The sequence below is a fragment of the Balaenoptera borealis genome, assembly GCF_965194805.1.
Source record: "Balaenoptera borealis genome assembly, chromosome: 17".
In the NCBI taxonomy this organism is placed as follows: domain Eukaryota; kingdom Metazoa; phylum Chordata; class Mammalia; order Artiodactyla; family Balaenopteridae; genus Balaenoptera; species Balaenoptera borealis.
The window spans coordinates 75,809,120-75,830,295 of record NC_138876.1 but is presented as its reverse complement, the minus strand read 5'-3'; the positions used below and the strand labels follow the sequence as shown (position 1 = coordinate 75,830,295).

Below are 21,176 nucleotides of genomic sequence, written 5' to 3'. Positions count from 1 at the left end.
TGCTTCTCAAACATTAATGTGCATTCACTTCACCTAGGAATCCTGTTAAAATGCAGCTTATGATTCAGTAGGTCTGGGGTGCGGCCTGAAAGTCTGCATTTGCAGCTTGCTCTCAGGTGATGTCGGTACCGTGACCCGGGCTCCCTCTGGGGAGCGGAGAGGCTGGAAAGTCAGCCGGCTGTGAGTGAACGAGACGGTCCAGCCAAGTGCTGTCGTCCTTTCCCTGCTCTGCAGATTCATGATTTCTTCAGACCTTCTCGTCATCTTCATCCTCTCCTCTACTGATTCTTGGCTCTCAGCATATAATTACATAATCAGGTTTCAACCATCTTAAAAACAAAACCCTATCAGTCCCTGTTCTCCTGGATATGTTCTCTTCTAGCTTCTAGTAAGATCTACCTCTGTTTCCTCATTGGATTTCACACCTCGGTTCACAGTCTGACTTCCTTCATCATGGCCAAGGTCACCCTAGACCTCCTAGTTGCCTCACCTAACAAATGCTTTTCTCTTCTTACCTTGAACAGTCCCTGGGGGGTGTGTGATACTTTTGACTACTCTTCTGTCTATAAACTTGCTCTTTCCTTAGCTCCATGATATCATGGTCTTCTCTTTACTCTCTAGCCTTCCAGACTCCTTTACCATCTCCTCCTTCCACGTTGAAATGTCACCTAAATCCATGCATACCCTTCTTAGGCTGTGTGTCTAGCTCTACCTTGACCGCTGCTGCCTGGGCAGTTCTGCATGAGTGGGTCTCAGACCCTCCGGTTTAACACATTCAGACTGAACTGATAGCCCTCCTCTGCTCTAGTCTGCAGATGTTCACTCTCGTGTATCCTAAAGGAACCCCCTTCCCTACCCCTTTACACTCATTCTTCAGTTAATAGGTATTACTTTCCACGTGTGTATTATTATTTCTGCCTGTTAAATATCTCTCCAAATCGTCCTCTTCTATGATTGCTTCCTAATTGGACTCCCTGTGTTCATTTTTCAGTCCTCTACACTGTTGCCTATAAGATCTTTCTAAAAATGAAAATTGAATGTCACTCTCCAGCTTTATTAAAACCCTGAAGTGGTTCCTCACAGCTTCTGAATCAAACTCCTTAGCTTGGAAGACAGGTCCCTTTACTTGCCAGTCCTCCCCTCTGTGTTCTCCTTGTTAAACCAGAGAGCGCGTCCACAGGGCATTGCTCCTGACCTGCTTCCACAGAAAGTATTCTCCACACTTGAAATGCCCTCCTTCCGACCTGATCCTTCAAGGATATATAGTGAATCTGATTCCTCCTCTTGGAATGCATGACACATGACACACCCTCCCTGCCCCCTTCACCACTCTTATGTGCTCCTTTCTCTGTATTTAGTCATTCCTGTGTCATGGGTTTATTATCTTTGCACTCTCTCATGACTCTGTCATGACCCTTGTTTTTCACGTTGGCTCAACATGAGGACAAAGTTCCTTGAAAACATAGGCTGTCTTTCCATCTCGGGCTCCCCAGCGCCTAGCAGTTTCTCCCCACACGGTAGATAAATGTTTGGATGGTTACGTATTTATTTAATTACTTTAACCTTACTCCTCTCCCCGAAGTCTTTAATGAGCTTATGCTTTGGTCCCACTTGTTAACTTGTAGGTGGAATTCTGTCCGAAACCTTCTTGGCCCTAAGCATTCTAAAACCTATGAGTTTTGAAAAACACAGGTGAATAGATTGGCTTCTCCTTTGATTGGGAGCTCCCTCCAGTAGCCGCCTGGGGTCTTTGTGGTTTGAAAGAGGTTTTTTAGACCCAGGAATAACTGCAGCAAAGATTACGGCAGGCTAGGGAAAGTACCCGTTCCCAAAGGCCGCGGGCCAACTTTTTAAAGGTGTCCGAATATTCTAGAAGTGATATATTTACTTCTATGATTCCTTCCTTGTTTTTCTCTGTGTATTCCCTCTAAATTAAAATTTCATTTTCTCAGAGTTGTACATTACCAAAACTTAAACAGTATTATATTTCCTTTAGGACCCAAGGTGATTGTGGTGTGAAATAAACATATTGTTTGTCAAACAGTTGTCACTTTTCAAATATTCTCAATCTCTTAGCCATTTGATGGGTGATTTTTCCCTAATATTCATCAGTTTTACTTAAAATTAAGATTGGAAATTTATGTGAAACCAGAAAAATATATAAACATCAAAAATTTTTGAAGCAAAAGTTTAGTAATTAAAAATATCTTAAACTGTTGAAAAATCAAGGCTGGAAATTCCTGGCTTAGCTGCTAAAGCACTAAAGATACAGCCAAGATGATAGCTGAAAATACAGCCACCTAACCCGAAGACACTGTGGTAAGCTTCCAAGCCATCTAACCTGACAGGGTCAATGGGTTTCTGTTTCGGGGTGGGACGGGGAAAACACCTGATAGTAAGACTTAAGTGACTAAGACCAGTTTCAAGGCACCTTGTGAATACTTGTGTCCTGTCCTGCTACTGGAGATCTACGGGCAGAATTTGGGTTGAGGGGACATCTTCCTTGCCTTGGGCTGTGTTGTAAGTGGTGGGACAGATGTTTCTGTAGAGCTGGAATGCGGCTGTAAACTTTGTTACCCCTCAACCCTGTTCTCAGTGTCGTGGGTACCACGGGGCTCTTCACTGGAAATCTGACCTGACCTTATCAAGCTGCCAGCATCCCTTGAGGGGAGCTTAGTGTAATAAATATGTACTACTCCCTTCCACAGATTGGAAGGCTTTGCTGACTCGCTTCAGCTTCTCTGCTCCTCGTTTGGCCGTCACCCTAGGGAACTTCAGTGATGATCCAAACCAAACTAACTTTGAAAGTTACGTCCAGTTTCTCTATTTCTAAACCAGGGTAGCTAAACATTTCTGAAGGAAATCATGCTGTTATGTGCATGTTACGCACTTACACAACTATATAGATCACCAGCTACCAAGACTTTCCCATCAGCATTAGAGATCCTTCCATGTGTCGAAAATAAACTCTTCATTCCCTCCTTGAAACCTGGTTTTCTTCCTTTTTTATTTATCTCAATTCACGGCATACCCTTCCACCTCAGTCGCTTAAGCCAACAATGGGGTCATCCTTAAGCACCTTGCCATCCTTACCCTATTCTTTACCAAGTCCTGTTCATTTCGCCAAAGGAGATATTAAGTTTGATCTTTGCCTTCCATTCTGGTTGCCACTGTTTTGTCAGGCCTTCATTTCTTACCTTGATTATAGTTCTAAACTCCTTACTGGCCTTCCTGTTGCCAACCTTCCTCTGTAGAATTCCTCCTCTAAACCACCCTCTGATTTTGTCCCCAGCCTGCTTCCTACCTTTTCAAGGTTCCTTGAGGTCTGTTGGGCCCCTTGTCTACCCTCATCTCACATGGCTCCCTGTCCCCAGCTTCCACTGTAACTGAGCTTAAAATCTGTCTCTCTGTCCAGACTAGGCTTTCCTCCCCTTAATTTTCCTAATAAATGAGTGGGAGCTTACTTTCCTTCAAGCCTTCATTCACGGGGCTTTCTCTCTTGACAGTTTTTTTACCAGCAGAAGTGGTCATGCCACGTTACCCTTCTAAACAGCTGTTGTGGAAGTTTTCGTGCTATGTGCCAATTTTGGACTTGCATCTGTCCTGTAGTACTCCCACATCCTTGAGGTCAAAGACATTCATGTACCCAAGTATATAACTGAGATATGCTCTGTGCCTGGTACAAATCAGGCACTCAGTAAATGCTTGTTGAATGGAAGAACTAAATTACTAAGGAATTAAACATATCTGTGTGTTATAAGTAACACAAATATTTTGTACTTCCAAAAATAATCCTAGCAATCCACAATAATTTCTAGCTAGCTAGAAGGTTTTTAAAAGGGTATGATAATTGTGTGCTTTTTATGTTCAATTTTAGTGGCAACATAAGCAAGATAAATGAAAATTCCTTTGAGTTGTGTTAAAGATAAGTGATCCTAATAAAGAGAGGATAAACGTGGGCAGAATATTAATCCTGCTAATCCTGCTTCTGCTACAGTTGTGCCCAGTCTTGGGCACGTCACTTCTCCTTGGCAGCCCCGTGCTGTCTGTACGGTGAGAGTTACGACAGGTCAGTAGATTTAGCAGCGGCCCTCTTTCTTCTAATGAAACACAGGAAACTGGATGAAAGAAAGAAGAGCAGAACAGCTGTACTTCGGAATAGGGGATGCCCTGGAAAATGAGGGGGAAGAGGAGGAAATGGTGGCCCCCGCGGGATGTCCGTGAACGCAGCTCGAAGCCGTTGTGTTGGGCGCGGTGTGTGGGAAGGCTCTCCTTCTGAAGCTAACGTAGGTCGAACCAGAATATTTTCCATCGCAGAATTTGACGAAGCTTCCTGTGTAAACCGCCTCGTCTTGCTTCTCGTCTGATGTTCTTTTCGCAGGACTTTACTATCTCTGCATAATACCTAAGTCTTATCTCAATACATTTTCTTCTTTAGGCTCACTGTACACATTCTATGTTGCTAATTTGCCTTTTGATGCTCAGTTTTATCTAATCGGGGTATTTTAATTCACTGAGGAGGCTGCCTATGAGTGCCCGCTTCTGCTCTGGTTCCCGCGGTGTTGCGCCCCGACGCCCCCGTGGTGGGGAGGGCTGACTGTGCCGAGGCCGCCTGCGAGCCAGCAGGTCTGTGGAGTAGGCGCCATGGTCGCCCTCCTCTTACAGAGAGGTTAAGCGGCAGGTCCAAGCGACACGTGTGGCAAGAGGTGGTGCTGGGCTTTGACCCTGCCAGCCTGGTTCAGAGCCTCGCCTTCGCCATTCTGCTAGCAAACTTGGAGGTACAGCTTCAACCCACAAAATGAATTTCCTCATTTTTATACATATTTTGAATTTCTTTTCAGAAATAACGAGAACCTGTGTAAATCACTTAGTATAGTGACTGACCCGTAGTAAATATTTGGTAAATATTGGTTAGTGTAAGCTTTGGCAGATGGACACCTGGAATGTCCATAGCCTTGATTAGCAATGGAGAAGAAAATTAAACAACCTCCTAATTCTCTGTTTCCCAGTTCTCAGAGAGAACCAAAGACTCACTTATTTTACAGGGTGCTTTGCTCTTTAGCATCTATTCAAGATGTTTAAATAAAACGAAGACACTTCAGTTTATTTTGAATTCTTACCTAACAGATGCTGTAATTTTTATCTTGCCACCAGGTGGCAGCATGTTACACAAGGAAATAATTGAAATGTTATTCTGTTGTAGACTACTTTTCAGTATTTTGCCTTAAAAACTGTTAAGCCATAATAAAAACAAAATATTATTCCATGTTCCTCTTTGTCTGTATTCCCCCTCATTGGTTGTGAAGGTCCTCATAGCCCAGTGTCCATAGCCCACAACTAGACTGGCCTTGGTCCTGCCCTGCACACGCTCTCCCTCTGTCAGCCGGTGCAGAGAGTTTACTTTTCCTGCATCTGTAACCGAAATGTAAGCCCTCGTGCTGAGATTCTCCGAACTAAATTGTTCTGGTTCAGCAGCAGTAGCAACTACTGCAGTCGTCCTCTTCCCTGGACCTTGCATGGTACCCAGGGAAGTACCAGATCTGTGACAGCAATTGAACAGGTGCCCGTGGGTAGCGGCCAGGTGATAGGTAGGGTATACGTTTTTAGTTCTTTGTGGTTATGTTTATTTTAATTTGTGCTATAGAAGCCCCTGAAAACTTACTTAAGTTTAGGTAGTATCAGAATCATTCAGATAACTACTGCCAAGGGTTCAAAGATTAGTGTCTGAGGTGGAGGGCAATTAATGGCTAATGAAGGTAAAGGACTGGACATGGCAATTCATCAAAGTAGGGCAGAGCAGGGAGCTAATGGGAAAATGTAGAGAGAGTCAGGCTTCAGATACTGGCGTGCAGCGCTGCATGGGAAGGCCAGAGGCTCGCCAAGTTAAGTTGCCTGCAAGGAAATCTGCTTATACTTCTTAATCGTGGATCTGCCTAGATTGTTTCACAGGGTTAATGAAATCCTTTCACATCAGTTTCTCAGCAAATGTTTTTTCCTATTCTATAACCTATTAACTAATATTCAGATTTGACTATATTTGAAACATGGAGTATAGATGAATATAATGTTTGTAATTCTGACTTGTCACAAAACCTGCAGTGATATTTAGGATGTCATGTTTTTAGATTATTATGTTAATTAACCAGTGCTAAAAATTTTCTGGAGTTATGCCATCATCTTCCTTCATTTTTCTGATAGTAAGGTAATAACTATTCCAGATAAGTTAATTGTTACAAAATTTTTCCCTGGTAAACATCAAAACTTGTAAGAATAATGAAGACGTTTCAAGAACGTGTTTTGTGTTACTTACGTTAAACAGCAAATCCTGAGTCTCTCTCCCCTTGATGACTCGGGCCACCTTGGCCAACACGTGCCCTCTTCAGTCAGGAGCTGTGAGCCCATCTGCACACAGGCCCGCTGCTGTGGCAGCCGCTGCCACGTGTGGACTCCCCCGTGGCCTCTTCCCCAAAACCGCCCACGCACATCCCCGCTGGCCGCTCACACAGACACATCCTCACACTCAGTCTCTTTCCCTTTCTCCTTCCCTCTCCTTTTCATAATTTGTTTCTGTAGCCGGGGGAATAGAAAAAGTAAAACTAGTTAAAATGATGTCTAAAATTGAAAGGAATTTCAATTTAAGACTGTCCTATTAAAGCACGAGCTTTAGTGAATTCTCTGGTGGTCCATGGTTAGGACTCTGCGCTCTCACTGCCGGGGCCCCACGTTCAATCTCTGGTCAGGGAACTAAGATCCTGCAAGCCACACAGCACAGCCAAAAACAAAAATAAAAAAAAAGCGTGAGCTTTAGTGTAAAGGCTTTGTAGTATCTATTTAGTTAACTTATTGTTGCTAATTTCTTTTTTTTTTTTTTTTCCTGTGTTCTAGAGGTATTTCAGATTGTTACATCTCTTCCTTGAAAAATATATATGGAGATTGATTTTTAGTGACTGGAGTGAAATGAGCAATGAAAGGAAATTCTAGCCAATTACTGTAACAGACATGTATCTCTTGTCTTTCTGAGGTTTTGAAATGCTTTGCAGCTTTAGTGGACAGCTACTGTCCGTGACAACCAAGGCTGTTCTCTTAGAAGTTTTATTTTATCTCTTCTAAGCCGTAACAGTATTTGGTTAATGCTCAGTATGTTCGGAAACTCAACAATTTCAGTCCATAGCCACATACTTTGAAAAGAGGTGTACTAATGTCTACAGTTGTCACATTGGTTTTAAACTCTTAAGGACTCCTTAAAATTGATCATTAATTAATCACTTAGTAATATGTATTAAATATTAATTTTTGCCATGATGTAAATAAAACAATCCATTTATATAGTATCCTCTCTATAGTGTGCTCAGAGAGGTGGAAAATATTTTATTTCAGTGTCTTTAATATGTAATCAGAGAGTTGGATGACAAGTAAATGTAGCATTGTCCAAAGAGTATTTCATTGAGATGACGGGAATTAGAAAAGAAAAGATAACCATTTGCTATATTTAATTATAATGGAGTTAATTGCATGTCTTTCCGATATAAAATACCTCTTACGTCCATTGGGTACAGCTATTCTTGAAGGTGCTTAAATAAAGTACTAAGTATACTATTTAAGTAATAAAATTAGTAGTGACTTGGAAAATTTAGCATAAATAAAGACATAGCTTTCTTAAGCCAGTTTTTAAAGTGATTCTTCAACAGATTAGCAAAAAGCCAATTTATTTACATCCATTGGCACATGTAATAATGACTTTTATAATATAAATGCTTGTTTATATGAAGTTATAACTCATTTATGGGACATTGTAGTTCTAATGTTCTAGTGAAATGTACACATGTGGGTGCCCCTGGAAGGAATTCCAACTCTGTGAATTTATGAATCTGTTGACTTCAGTATTTAGTTAGCCTGGCCATCACTGTAATTGACATGTTATTGGAAATAGAGTTAGGTTTTCCCTTATTTATAAGGATAACCTCCATTTTGAGGAATGTGAACCAGTTCATAGTTGGCTGACAGCCAGTTTCTCCTTCACTTGAGCTCCAGCACACACTGGAAAAGCACACTGGCTTCCGAAGTGCCTTGTGAATCTGCAGTGATTAATTCTTCTCATTATTTCGCTGCAAGTTCTCGTGACCCTCTCTGATGGTTCGATCAGCCACTTAGAGTTGATGCATATTCATTCCTCTGCGCCCCTGCCGCTGTCGCTCACACCCCCTGCACTGACTGGTGTGTTCTTGGTGCAGTAATTGAGCTGCAGTAGATTGATTACTCTGGGGAGCTGTAAGGCCTTTAAAGGTGAAAACATATCAGTCCTGTTAATTAGGAAACAAAAGTCTGGTGGCAGGTTCAGCAGTCAGATATTTCCAGTGTAGAAAAGACGAAAGATATGATGTGTTCCTCTCCATGAACCTGTTTACTTTTTAAATTTTGAATTAAGTCTGTATCAGTAGTAGTGGAGAACAGCCTTCTTTTACGAATTTTTATAGAATGCTAATTGAATATAATATTAATACTATTATCTCTCAAATCTGATAGTTTAGAACCTGAGTTTGTATACACCTTCTGTAACATTGGCAATAATGTGTAAAATATCTTAATATCTTACATAAATACAGAATTGTATTATTTGATTAATTGATTATTCCCCCCCCACCCCACCAAACTGTATGTTGAGTAATACATTGTCTGGGAAAAAGGATCCTGTATGGAACGGTGGTCTCCAGAAGTAAGCTAGTTTCAACATGGACATCTATGCAGCTTATCTAATTGACATGTTTTTCTCAGGTGTGCTGTTCTTATGTTATGGTCTCCCCCTCCCCCTTCCCCTTCTCCAGTCGTGGATTTTTTCTTTTGAGATATAATTCACATACCATAAAATTCACCCTTTTTTAAGGGGTTCAATTCCATGGGTTTTAGTATATTCACAGAGTTGTGCGACCATCTCCACTGTCTTCCAGAACATCTTCATCACTCCATTCCTTCCTTCCCCTAACCCCTGGCAACCAATAATTATTTTCCCTCTGTGTATTGACCTCTTCTGGACATTTCATATAAATGGAATTGAACTATATGTGGTCTTTCATGTCTGGCTTATTTTACTTATTAGCAAGGTTCATCCTCATTGTCGCATGAATCAGTACTTCATTTTTTCATGGCTGAATAGTATTCCATTGTATGGTTATACGACATTTTGGTTTTCATTCTTCAGTTGGTGAACATTTGTGTTGTTTCCACTTTTTGGCTATTGCTGCTACTAGCGTTAGTTCCCACACGTCCGTGTCTTGTTCATGATCTTAGGGGGAAGGCTTTCAGATTTCACCACTGGGTATGATATAGGCTGTGGGTTTTCTTAGATGCTGTTTATCAGGTTGAGGAAGTTCCCTTCTATTTCTAGTTTGTTGAATGCTTTTATTGTGAAAACGTGTTGGATTTTGTCAAATGCTTTTTCTGCACCTATTAAAATGATCATGTGGTTTTTGTCCTTTATTCTATTAATATGGTGTGTTCCATTGGTTGATTTTCTTATGTTGAGCATTGTAATATTTTATAGAGCTTTTAAATAATGTTCTCTTACTGTGTGGTTTTAAATAATTTGAACCAATTTCCCTACCTTATATTTCAGGCATTTATTAATACAGCAAAAGAAATTTATGAAAAAATCCAAGAAGGAGTCTTTGACATTAATAATGAGGTATATATATATATACATATATAAATATTATTGGCTAATTAATTTAGAATTGAATTTTAATTACTTGGATTCAAGATTTCTATTTTTTAAAATTCCTAAAATGGATCTATGATGTCAGTTAACACATTAGTTTATAATCATCTCATTGAAAATTTCTTATATGTTGTATAATAGCTAAATGTTTATGTTCTAGTGAAGCATCACTTTATCTATGAAAACAGATTAAAGTAAGTGACCCTATCCATTTATTGCAAGCAATGCAAAATAATATAAATCCTCCAAAGAGAGAAGAAAATCCACTTTCATCTACCACATCCATATGGTGTCATCTGCTTTGGGAATAATTTTCTAGTGTGTAAATGCGTGTGCGATGTTAACTAGTGCAAGATGCTCTCTCTGTTGTCTGGTGCGGAACAGGGAAATGTCCAATTTGGAAATTACTCCCAGTTCAGCATAGCATGTTTTCAGGAGACTGAGTTAATATATGTAATTGGCAGTTGGCACTAGCTGTTTTGTTTGTTTTTGTGGGTTTCTTTTCCTTTTTTTTTTGTAAAATTATTTTGAGCGGTTTTGATCAACATGATTAGGATAAAATGTAACTTTGAAGCAAATAATTCAGAGTGTTTACCAAAGGCCATTCATTTTGACCTAAATCGCCACTATGCATTTGTCCTTATTTATTTCAGAATTTTTATGTGGATAAGAGCATATTATTTACTTTTACATAAATGTTTCTGCCATTCTATAATAAGACTCCTTGCTTCCAAGAGAAAAACCCTTATTCCTCCCCCAGGTGCAGTGAGGAAGCACCGTGTTAGGAAGACATTGTGTGTGCATCTCTTGGCATTTGCAAGAGAGCCTCTTTATTATCTGCCTCAATATTCTTTGCTAAAACAAACAACAGTTTGCCTAAGGTTTCCAAAAAGTGTTTGATTTTCCAGTTTCTTTTAATTTGTAGTGATAAAGTTTCTAACCCATATTTTCCAGGCTTATATGGCAATAGATCTTGAGTTCATTTAAAGGCGACACCATTCAGAGACGAATGCCATATAAATTGAACAGTAATTGGGCGTCTATGTGAAGGGCATGTTCATTGTCTCTGTCTGGTTTCATATAGTAGCTGACTGCTTTACTGTGCCTGGCGTGGCTTTGATTGTAATGTGCTGTCAGGAGCCAACAGGCCGTGCGATTTATTTGGCCTAATGCCAAGTCTGACTTCTTGATTCCTCAAGAAGTTGCTACCAGCCCAGAGGGGGCAAAACCAATGAGCCATAGGGCATGCTTTTTATTAAAGAGGAGTCAAAAGAGCGAAAAGAAACCACATCAGCTGCTGTCAATACTGAGCTAGTGCCAGAAACCCCAAGGCTACTACTGTTGCAGAACAACTGCCAAGCACTATAAATCTGAGATTTACTGTGACGTAAAGTTTCCTTAAGAGCTTAATTTCTGAAGCTACTGTATTACTTTTCTCAGAGTGTTGTATTTTTAGGTAAAATCCACTTGAGGGAGTGAGGGTTGAGACATGAGTGTGAGTTTGATGAATGAAAGAACCACTCTGTGTGTGGGTTCTTGGCAAGCTGCCATGTCTTTGGGGATCATAGAAATTATTGATGACACAGAACGCTCATATGCCCTTAGCCTGTACAGCTGATTCAACATGGAACAGAAACGCTGTCTAGAGGAAAGATTGTACGTTGTATTAGAGGAGCATAGGCTTTGCATGTTTTTCTCTTTTAAAGATAACGTTTTAAACAATCTCTCCATTGTGAGAATTCCCTTAAAAGCAGCACTCCAGTTTCTGTTAACGCAGTACCTGGTATGATAAGGAATTGTTTGCAGGAATATTTCCACAAGTATTATTTTAAAAGGAAGGAACATCTCCTGAGAGATACTGTTTTAATTGTTGTAAAAATCTGCTTAGCATATATATATATATATATATACATACATACATATATATATATATATATATATATATTTTTTTTTTTTTAGTTGTTTGGTAAGATTGTGCCACTAAGAAACCAAAGGATTTCTTAAATTTAAATTATACTGTCTGGTTGGCTCCAGTGACATTTATTATCCTTCTGTCTTTCATTTCAGGCAAATGGCATTAAAATTGGCCCTCAGCACGCTGCCACTAACGCCACGCACGCAGGCAGTCAGGGAGGACAGCAGGCCGGGGGGGGCTGCTGTTGAGTCTGCTTTTACTGTCTCGCTGCCCAGAAGGGGCTCCTCACCTATTCTTTCACCCTCTCCTCCTGCTCAGCTGAGACATGAAACTCTTCCAAATGGCTTTATGTCACAGAAGAAGACTTTAATCCTTCAGATTCTTGTATAACTTTGAATAAATGGTTAATGTTCACTTAAAAAGACAGATTTTGGAGATTGTATTCATATCTATTTGCATTTGATTTCTAGGTCAATTGATGTGATTATTTTTGTTAAATGTTGTCTTGTGCCCTTACCTACAAACTGAATTGTATTGAACACTACAAAGTCATCTTGAGTATTTTAAATCGGTTTGTGTAGTTAGGTTTCCCCACACCTGTGGTTACCTAATGTTTAATACTATAGAACTGTCCTCAAAAGTTTGTCAATTTTCAAGGCTATAAGGAAAACCGAAGGACTCTTTTAATTCTGTATTTATCATTTACTTTCTGTATATATAGTTTAATAACCTGCTTGGGTGTAATTTGCCAAGCTTGAATTCTTTAATGCATTTGCATAAATTCTATACTGTTTAGAGCTTAAAGCTACAGAAGCATCGTTAGGAATTGCTTGGACACTGAATTTTAAACTTTTTGACATTGTTAACAAGCATGTTCATCTTTTTCTTGTCACTAGTCCGAGAGAAATATGCTTAATGTACATTCTAAAGGCTATGTATGTGTTAACCTGTTTTAATGCCAAAAGTTTGCTGTTTGTCCACAGTTTCTTTAAGACCTCTTCAGAAAAGGATTTGTTTGCCTTAATGCATACTGTTGGGTAAAAACACAGTATAATGAGTGAGGTGGGCGGAAGAAAGAACTCCCTCTGCCTGAGCGGCTCCAGGAGGAATGAGTGCCCACATTTAGACGGCACATTATGAGGACTTTAATCTTTCCTTGAACACAATAATGTTTTCTTTTTCTTTTACTCACATGATTTCTAAATATATTTTTCACGCAGGACAGTTTTTCAACCTTGATGTACAGTGACTGTGTAAAATTTTTCTTTCAGTGGCAACCTATAATCTTTAAAATATGGTGAGCATCTTGTCTGTTTTGAAGGGGATATGACAATAAATCTACCAGATGGAAAATCCTGTTAAAAGTAGAAAAGCTTTAGTAATTTGCTCAGTGTGGTGGTTTTATCCTTCTTTTTCTTTTTCTCCCTTGGACTATAATGAAGTTGTTACAGCAGTGCAAAATAAAATCCTATGTATAAAAGTGTTCTTTTTTTTTTAACGACCACATCATTTTTTAAGAATGTAATTTTTCAGTCCACCCACAGCTTTTACATGTATTAAAGCACATTTTTTTTAAAGGGTCAGGATGTTTAACACTACCCTTTTTAAAAATTTTGCTAGAATGTGATAAAACTCTTTTTACCCTATTGAAATTCTTTTTGTTATTGATGATGTACGCAAGTATTTTAAGTATGAAACTAACTACTTTCAATCCACTCGCTGACTTCCGCTTTCTACCGGTCTTTCCTGAAGATTCAGCAGTGCTCTGTCAAAGCTTTGACGTTACTCTTGTGGGAAGTCACCCAATGCTATCTTCGTTTTTTGCTTTAACTAGCTCTTAGAGGGCAGAGGGAAAGGTGAGGGGAAATCGAGTTTCTTGAGTATTTTTATTTTAAACTTTTTTTTTTTTTCCTTAAAGTGGTCTTATCAAATTCACTGATCTTACCATTCACTCTCATTAGTGGTGAGTAGGACAAGTTAAGACAACTAGGACTTGTTCTGCTCTGTACCAGGAAGAGGATGATTCTTTGGGAACTGTTACTTTTAAACTGCTGTTAATTTTTCCAGAAACTTGATGTGTTTCTTTTCCATGCTGTCTCCTCTAATTCTTGTATAAATCAAGTGTAAGAAGAGAAAGTCATGGGAAAAACAAACAACAACAAAGCACATGTATTTTAATGACCTAAGAAGAGCTGGAGCCCTCAAATGCAGCCCCTGCACAGCAGCCTTAACCTGCCTCGGCTTCGGGCCACAGGGGCGGGTAGAGGACTTCTCCGTAGTTGTCACCACTTTCTCTACAAATTTCATCTGCCATTAAGGAACAAAGGTGATGAATCCTTTACGTCAGTCGACAAAACACTGTTACTGTCTGGTTTCTACTCTGCTGTTCTATTACCCTTGTCACAAATAATGTAATAGTGGCCCCTGGAACCGAACCCTTTAATATGGTAATTAAGTCTTTAAATGATCTTTGGTCAATTTTGGTAGCACCCTATGGACATGTTTTAAGAGCTAGAAAATCAGTCACTAAAAAATAAAACTTTTAATGTCTCAACATGTAACATTCCAAAGTTGTAATCTTCATAAATATAGTGTTATAATTTGCCTTCTGGATTTAACAAAACTGGATTAAGACCAAATTTTTGAACGAGTAGTGTATAATTAGATGTACAATTCAAACAATACATGAGAGCGAAACTATATCTTCCTACACAGTTTTTAATTTTTTATTGAAGTATGGTTGATTTACAGTATTGTGTTAGTTTCAGGTATACAGCAAAGTGATTCGGTTATACATATATATGTATATATGTTCTTTTTTAATTCTTTTCCATTATAGGTTATGTTTTTAATTTTAACATAGCCTGTTAACAGGAAAATAGTCCCTAGTTCTAATAGTTCTAATAGTCAAGATAGTAGGAATGTATATGATACCAAAATGTGTCTAATCTCTCAAATTAGTTGTGTTTGGAACACATTAAACATTTATTCCCTCATAGGTAGTGAAGCTCCATCTAAGCTCAGTACTAAGGTTGGCAGCACAGGGTTTGACTATGTGAGCTAAAAATTAATACCAAAAATACCCATAATCAAAAAGATAACCCTGTTCCATAATAAGTAACTGACTATACAAATGCATGAACGTATCTACCTGTGTTTCTTAGAGTTCACATGTGCTTCAGTGTTCAAATGAGAATAGAGCCTAACCCCATAAGTAGAGTATCTCATGTTGCATTGGTATATACTGGATAACACTACTTACTTGGTTGAAGTCATGATGGGAAACTTTAAGGTGCACGTGTATATATTCAGTGTTCATTAGGTTTAGAAAATCATCAGGCCAGCTCTTAAAAATTGAAGGACAAAGGACCAAAAACCTGGTAGGAAACATGGAAAAAGACAGTTCACCAAAAAAAGAAGTAAAAGTGTCCCTAAAATATGGTTTAAAATTCAGACAATTAGAAATGCAAATTAAAACTGAGATGCCATTTCTCAACTATGATATTGGAAGAAGTTTAATACAAGTATGACAACACATTCTGTTGGTGAAATGTCTCATATGTTGCTGGTGGAAGTGCAGACTGGTATTAGCTTTCTGGAGAGGAACTCACAATACCTAATAGAACCAGGAGATACTTAACCTGCTGACCCAGCCTTCCCACTTCTAGGAAAATAACCTGATGATACCCTCCAACAATGCGAAAGTACATGTGCTCAAGGTTGCTCACTGCAGCATTGGCTGTTAATTGCAAAATAATTGAAAATGACCTCAATGTCTTTACATAGGAGTGATTCAGTAAGCTGGTACGTCACACAATGTAGTCCTACACGGGTGTAAAAAGTATGTGGAAGAGCTCTATGTACTGATGTCATGATTTCCAGGATATATTGTTAAGCAAAATGAGAAAAGCAAAATGCAAGCATGTCTACAGTTTACCATCGCTCATTTAATAAGGAAGGCAGGAGACGAAAATATACATGTATCTGCTCACCTGTGCAAAAGAAACACAAGAAAAATAAACTAGAAACTAATGAGACTGGTTACCTACAGGGGGTGAGTACAGAGTCGGGACGAGTAGCACCTTTCAATATACAGTTTCGTTTAACTCAAAACTATAGTAATGTTTCACATACTCTGAAAATAATTAAAATCAACCATGATGTGCCAGGAACTCAAAATGAAATAAAAATGAATGATTGAACCTACCTATAGTATTAAAAAGTGACATTACCACATTGCACAGTTCTGTGGAATTCTTGCCCAAAATGTATAACGTCAACCTAGTCATTGGGAAACCTCAGACGAACCCAAATTGAGGAAAATCCTACAAAGTAAGTGGCCAGTGCTCTTCAAAAATACCAAGGTTGTGAAAGATAAAGAATAAGGAACACAGATGGGAGGAGACAGACATGACAACTGAATGTAATGTGGGGTGCTGGCTGGGTCCTGGAGGCGGTTTTGATGAGGGAGGGGCACACGGGGGGCTTCTCTGCTGTGTGTTCTGTTTCTTGACCTAAATGGGGGTTACGTGGATACTTGCTTTATAATTCTGTAAACTGTGCCTATGTGTTATACGTATGTACTTCCTTGTAAATTAAGATTTTGTCTCCATCAATCAAAAATGCTGCCTTACGAGTTGCCCTCAGAACTTGAATATGTGAAGTCTGCCCTCTCCCCTTTCCGTGGATTGACTTGTGCTCCCCGCCAGCCCCCCAGAAAATATGCATGCTGAAGTTCTAAGCCCTCGTACCTCAGAATTTGTCTTTATCTGGAAACAAGATGGTTGCAGATGTAATGAGTTAAGATGAAGTCATTCAGGAGCAGGGCTGGTGTCCTTATCAGAAGACGGCCATGTGAAGACACACACACGGAGAAGACCGTGTGGACGAGGCAGCCTCAAACCCGGGAGCCCCCGAGATGGCCAGCAAGCCACCAGCCGCTAGGATGAGGCCCCCAAGGGTTTCAGGGATTACCCCCCTGCCGACCTCTTGACTTCTGGTGTCGAGCCTCCAGAGCTGTGCAAGAAGAAGTTCCTGCTGTTTCAAGTCACCCGGTCAGTGGCACTTTGTTACGGCCACCCTAGGAAATTAATACATCCCTTACATCCTATGAATGAAGACCTTTTTTGATAGGTTGTCTGTGTCCCTTCAGTGAAAGGTCATGTTGAAGCCGTGGGTTTATGGGAGAGTAACAGCTGCTTCACTGCATGGCACATGTAGAAATCATCCTGAGAGAAGCGAAGTTAATCTCTAGGAATATTTTTACATCTTCCTGCTTCAGGTAATTTAATTTACACATCTAGAGGCTATTCAGAATATGAAACATTTTTGTACATAGGGATTTCATGAAAAATCATAGATACAACACATTACTTTCCTTATATGACGTTAAAGATAGCATTTTTAATGTTACTTAAGCCCAGAATTGTTTAAAATTGAAGCAGATGTCAGTGTGTATAAATGTGATCTTATGATGATTATGATGCTGACAATGAAAGTGGAGATGTAACACAAGTTCAGCAACGACATCCTGTTGTGAAAGTAAGCAAGTAAAAACAAAAGGTAGGTGCAAGCTGACCAAGAGGGGTTGTGTTTTGAGTTTGAGATCCTGAAATCATTTTTTTAAATTAATTAATTAATTTATTTATTTATTTATTTTTGGCTGTGTTGGGTCTTTGTTGCTGCGCACGGGCTTTCTCTAGTTGTGGCAAGCGGGAGCTGCTCTTCATTGCAGTGCGTGGGCTTCTCATTGCGGTGGCTTCTCTTGTTGCGGAGCCCGGGCTCTAGGCGCGTGAGCTTTAGTAGTTGTGGCTCATGGGCTCAGTAGTTGTGGCTCGCGGGCTCAGTAGTTGTGGCTCACGGGCTTAGTTGCTCCGTGGCATGTGGGATCTGCCCAGGCCAGGGCTCGAACCCGTGTCCCCTGCATTGGCAGGCGGATTCTCAACCACTGCGCCACCAGGGAAGCCCCTGAAATCATTTTTGATCATTTGAGTATTGCTAACAAGGTACAGAGCATCGAGAACAAGAGTGAAGGCGACTAGCTGGAGGGTGAGATAGTCACTAGGGAGAAGGCCACTGCAGTCTTATACTTGACAATTAATTCTGCATTAAAATTGCCACGTTCCAGTCCCCAGGAGCTGCTGCACAGAATTCACATTTACAAGAACGTGGAAACTGGCTGCAGTCGGCCCTCCGCTGTGTCTTTTTTCACGTGCACTTCTGCGTGAGTTGGGCGCAGCCGGGACAAGTATCCATACTTCATTTCAGACTTTTCCCTCAAGCAGGTGCTGATTTGTGTTAAAGCATTTAAGTTTAACATCCTCTTTGCAATCAGAATTATGAAAGCATTTGCTAAGGACTGTAATCAGAGATGGCTTGTCAGGGGCTGTGGCCACAAAGCTATCTGTTCCTGGGACCTGTCCTATGGAAACTTAACCATCTCCAAGGACCATGATTTATTCCATGGGACCAGCCATTACATGATGGGTGAAGCATTTATGCAACTAATTTGCCTTTTAAGGGTGAAAAGCAAGGGTTATTATGTAATGCTGTATTAGTTTGCTAGGGCTGCCAGAACAAAGTATCGTAAACTGGGGGTCTTAAACAACAGAAATTTATTATCTCAGTTCTAGAGGCTAAAAGTCTAAGATCAAGGTGTCGGCAGGGCTGGTCCCTTTTGACGGCTGTGAGGGAAGACTGTGCTAGGCCTCTCTCCTTGGCTTGTAGATGGCCATCGTGACCCTGTGTCTCTTCACATCATCGTCCCTTTATGTGTGTCTTCGTATCCAAATTTCCTCTTTGTATAAGGACACCAGTCATATGGGTAAGGGCCCACCCTAATGACCTCATTTTAACTGGATTACTTTAAAGATTCTATCTCCAAATGAGGTCACATTCTTCAATACTGGTGTATAAGATTTCAACATATGAATTTGGGAGGGGAGGCACACAGTGCAGCCCATAACAAATGTGGTTATGGGTTATGGATTTTAGACAGTATGAAAGGAAGGCACTCTGCTCTATAATCAGCCTAGTCTGTGTTTATGATGAAGCTTTGGGGACCACCACGTGACATGAACAAGCTAGGCGTAGAGATTTTAAAGAATGCTCCCTTCAGGTTCCTTATTTTCATTTGTGTCTACTAAATCTAGAGAAAAGCTCAACCATGAAATAAGCCCCTTCCTAATTCTGAATGTCTCACTCCTTAATCAAGACCCGTTGGAACCTGAGCCCTTTGCCACTTGGGCCTCCACAACTTCATGGGCCCGGCACGCGTGGGCCTCCGTGACGCTGCCCGGTCTGAGGGCCGTGTGTCGTCCTACCAGGCAGCATCGCTGTCGGCAGAATGCAATCCCTGAAAACGGGACGTGTGCAGTGGTGCCAAGCTTCCTAATTCTTCCTGCCTTCCCACTCCTTTCTCAACCGGAATACTTCTTTCTTTCTTTTAGACTGAAGCGACATTCACATAACAAAATTAAGCATCTTTAAGTGAACAATTCAGTAGCCTTTAGTACTTCACCATCTGTGCAACCCACCCCTTCTATCTAGTTTCAAAACACTTTCATCATCGCCCCAAAAGAGACCCCGTACCTATTCATCAGTTACTCCCCCTTACCCCTCGACCCAGCCCCTGGTGACCACTAATCTGTGTTCTGTCCCTGTGGTTCTACCTACTCGGGACATTTCATATAAATGGAATCATACGACATGTGGCCATCTGTGTCTGGCTTGTTTCATTAAGCATAATGTTTTTGAGGCTCACACGTGTTGAAATGTGCATTAGTACTTCATTCCTGGTTATGACTGAATAATATTCCATCGCATGGGTAAAACCACAGTTTGTCCATTCAGTCACTGATGGACATTTGGCTGGTTTCCACCTTTTGGGTATTATGACCACAGCTGCAATGGACACGTGTGTGTGTGTGTGTGTGTGTGTGTGTGTGTGTGTGTGTGTGTGTGTAAATCAGTCTGATTATCTGATTGTACTTGGCGCCAACCTGGTTCTGATTTTTCTACATTTAAATAACAAAAGCATGGCTTCAATGTTTTATTTTTTTAAAGTATTAAAATGATATTTGCCCAGAGTTTTTAAAAAGACAAATAGTATTAGAAGGTTTACATAAAAACAACCATCCTCGTCCCATCCGGCCCCGTCTCACAAGCTCCTCCCCGGAGCTCTCAGTCCGGCTTCTCACCTGTCGCTTGGTGCGTCCCTGTGAACCTCCCGCCCCCGTGCCGGAGGGACGGAGGTGGGCACTCCAGCTCCACAGTGCTGGGCGGTGGCCTGGAGCTGACCGCACGTCTCCAGCTCCCCTTCCCGGGTGACTGGCTCACTGTTCACAGACCTTCCCTCTGCTAAGTCAGAATGTTGTGGGCATTTCTTTTTTTTTTTTTTTTAAGATTTTTTTTGATGTGGACCACTTTTAAAGTCTTCATTGAATTTGTTACAATATTGCTTCTGTTTTATGTTTTGGTTTCTTGGCACTGAGGCATGTGGGACCTTAGCTCCCCGACAAGTGATTGAACCCATACCCCCTTAATTGGAAGGTAAAGCCTTAACCCCTGGACCACCAGGGGAGTCCCGGGCATTTTATACACTGCCAATCTCCTCTCCTATCCTCTTTGTCCTTGTGTATTTGTACGTTTTATTCCTGTAGTGCCGTTTGTTGAGGTCTTGGGGAGGAGATAAATGCATGTGTTCAATCCACCTTGTTTGACTAGAAGTCCAGTGAATTCCTTTAAAAACAAAACAAAACAAAACAAAAAAACTTCGTCTTCCTTTATAACTTGTTAAAATGCGATCTATTTGCAGCGGAGAACATAAACGAGAGAAGAAAAATGTAAAACTACTCTCCAAGTTTGGATACCCCTCAAAGCCCACTCTGAGTCAAGTTCTGGGCTCAAGTGATCTGCGGTGGAGGGGGTCCCAGGGGCACAGCGAGGACCTGCAGAAACGGGGAGAGGGGGCGGCGCTGGCGAAGGGCGTTATCGGGTGTGTTACTGCCGTAGGTGCCCCGGCCTCGTTCCCACGGCGACCCTCTGAGACCCGGAGCAGGACGCACTGCCGCCAAGGGCGGCTTCTTCATTGGTGGGCGTTGCTCCTGGGACCTCAGCCCCCCGGCCGCCCTGTACACCGCCGAGCGGGCCTTTAGGCAGGGAATTCTTGGCCTGTAATAAAGGACTCGAGCTGGTGACTCGAGGGTGGGGACCAGGGCACCAACAGCGTCCGCTCAGATGACCCGGCATCTCAGCACCCAGAGAAAACGATTTCACAGCTTGCTGTCTTTCTTTCCCGTCTCTTTCTGCGATTACGTCTGCATATATTCTTTTACGCTAATGGCATCCCTCCGTGCACGTGGCTTTCTTTCACTTACTGCCATGTTGTTACAGAATCTCCTTAGTTGTAGTGAGGAGGAATGCGGGCTCAGGAACTCCGCGGTCACGTTCAAATACAGGCTGGACTGCTGACCAGGGAGGGATGGAACCACCTCGTTCAGGTTCCTCATTTATAACGTGGAAGGAGCGATCGCCCACCTCATACGGCGG

The 21,176-nt window shown here is 41.0% G+C and overlaps 1 protein-coding gene across 5 annotated transcripts in view; it reads left to right on the top strand.

Moving 5' to 3' along the window:
- The window catches only part of RAB2A (RAB2A, member RAS oncogene family), a 76,126-nt gene extending 61,938 nt beyond the window's left edge, over positions 1-14,188 (top strand). For 4 of the 5 annotated variants that reach the window (XM_082364694.1, XM_082364692.1, XM_082364695.1 and 1 more), the window contains 2 exons: positions 9,611-9,679; positions 11,780-14,188. In XM_082364694.1, coding sequence (XP_082220820.1) covers positions 9,611-9,679; positions 11,780-11,875 — 165 coding nt within the window. In that variant the 3' untranslated portion in view covers positions 11,876-14,188. The remainder of the gene's footprint in view (positions 1-9,610; positions 9,680-11,779) is intronic. The other variant, XM_082364693.1, reaches the window with a different exon arrangement.
- The last annotated feature ends 6,988 nt before the right edge of the window (positions 14,189-21,176 follow it).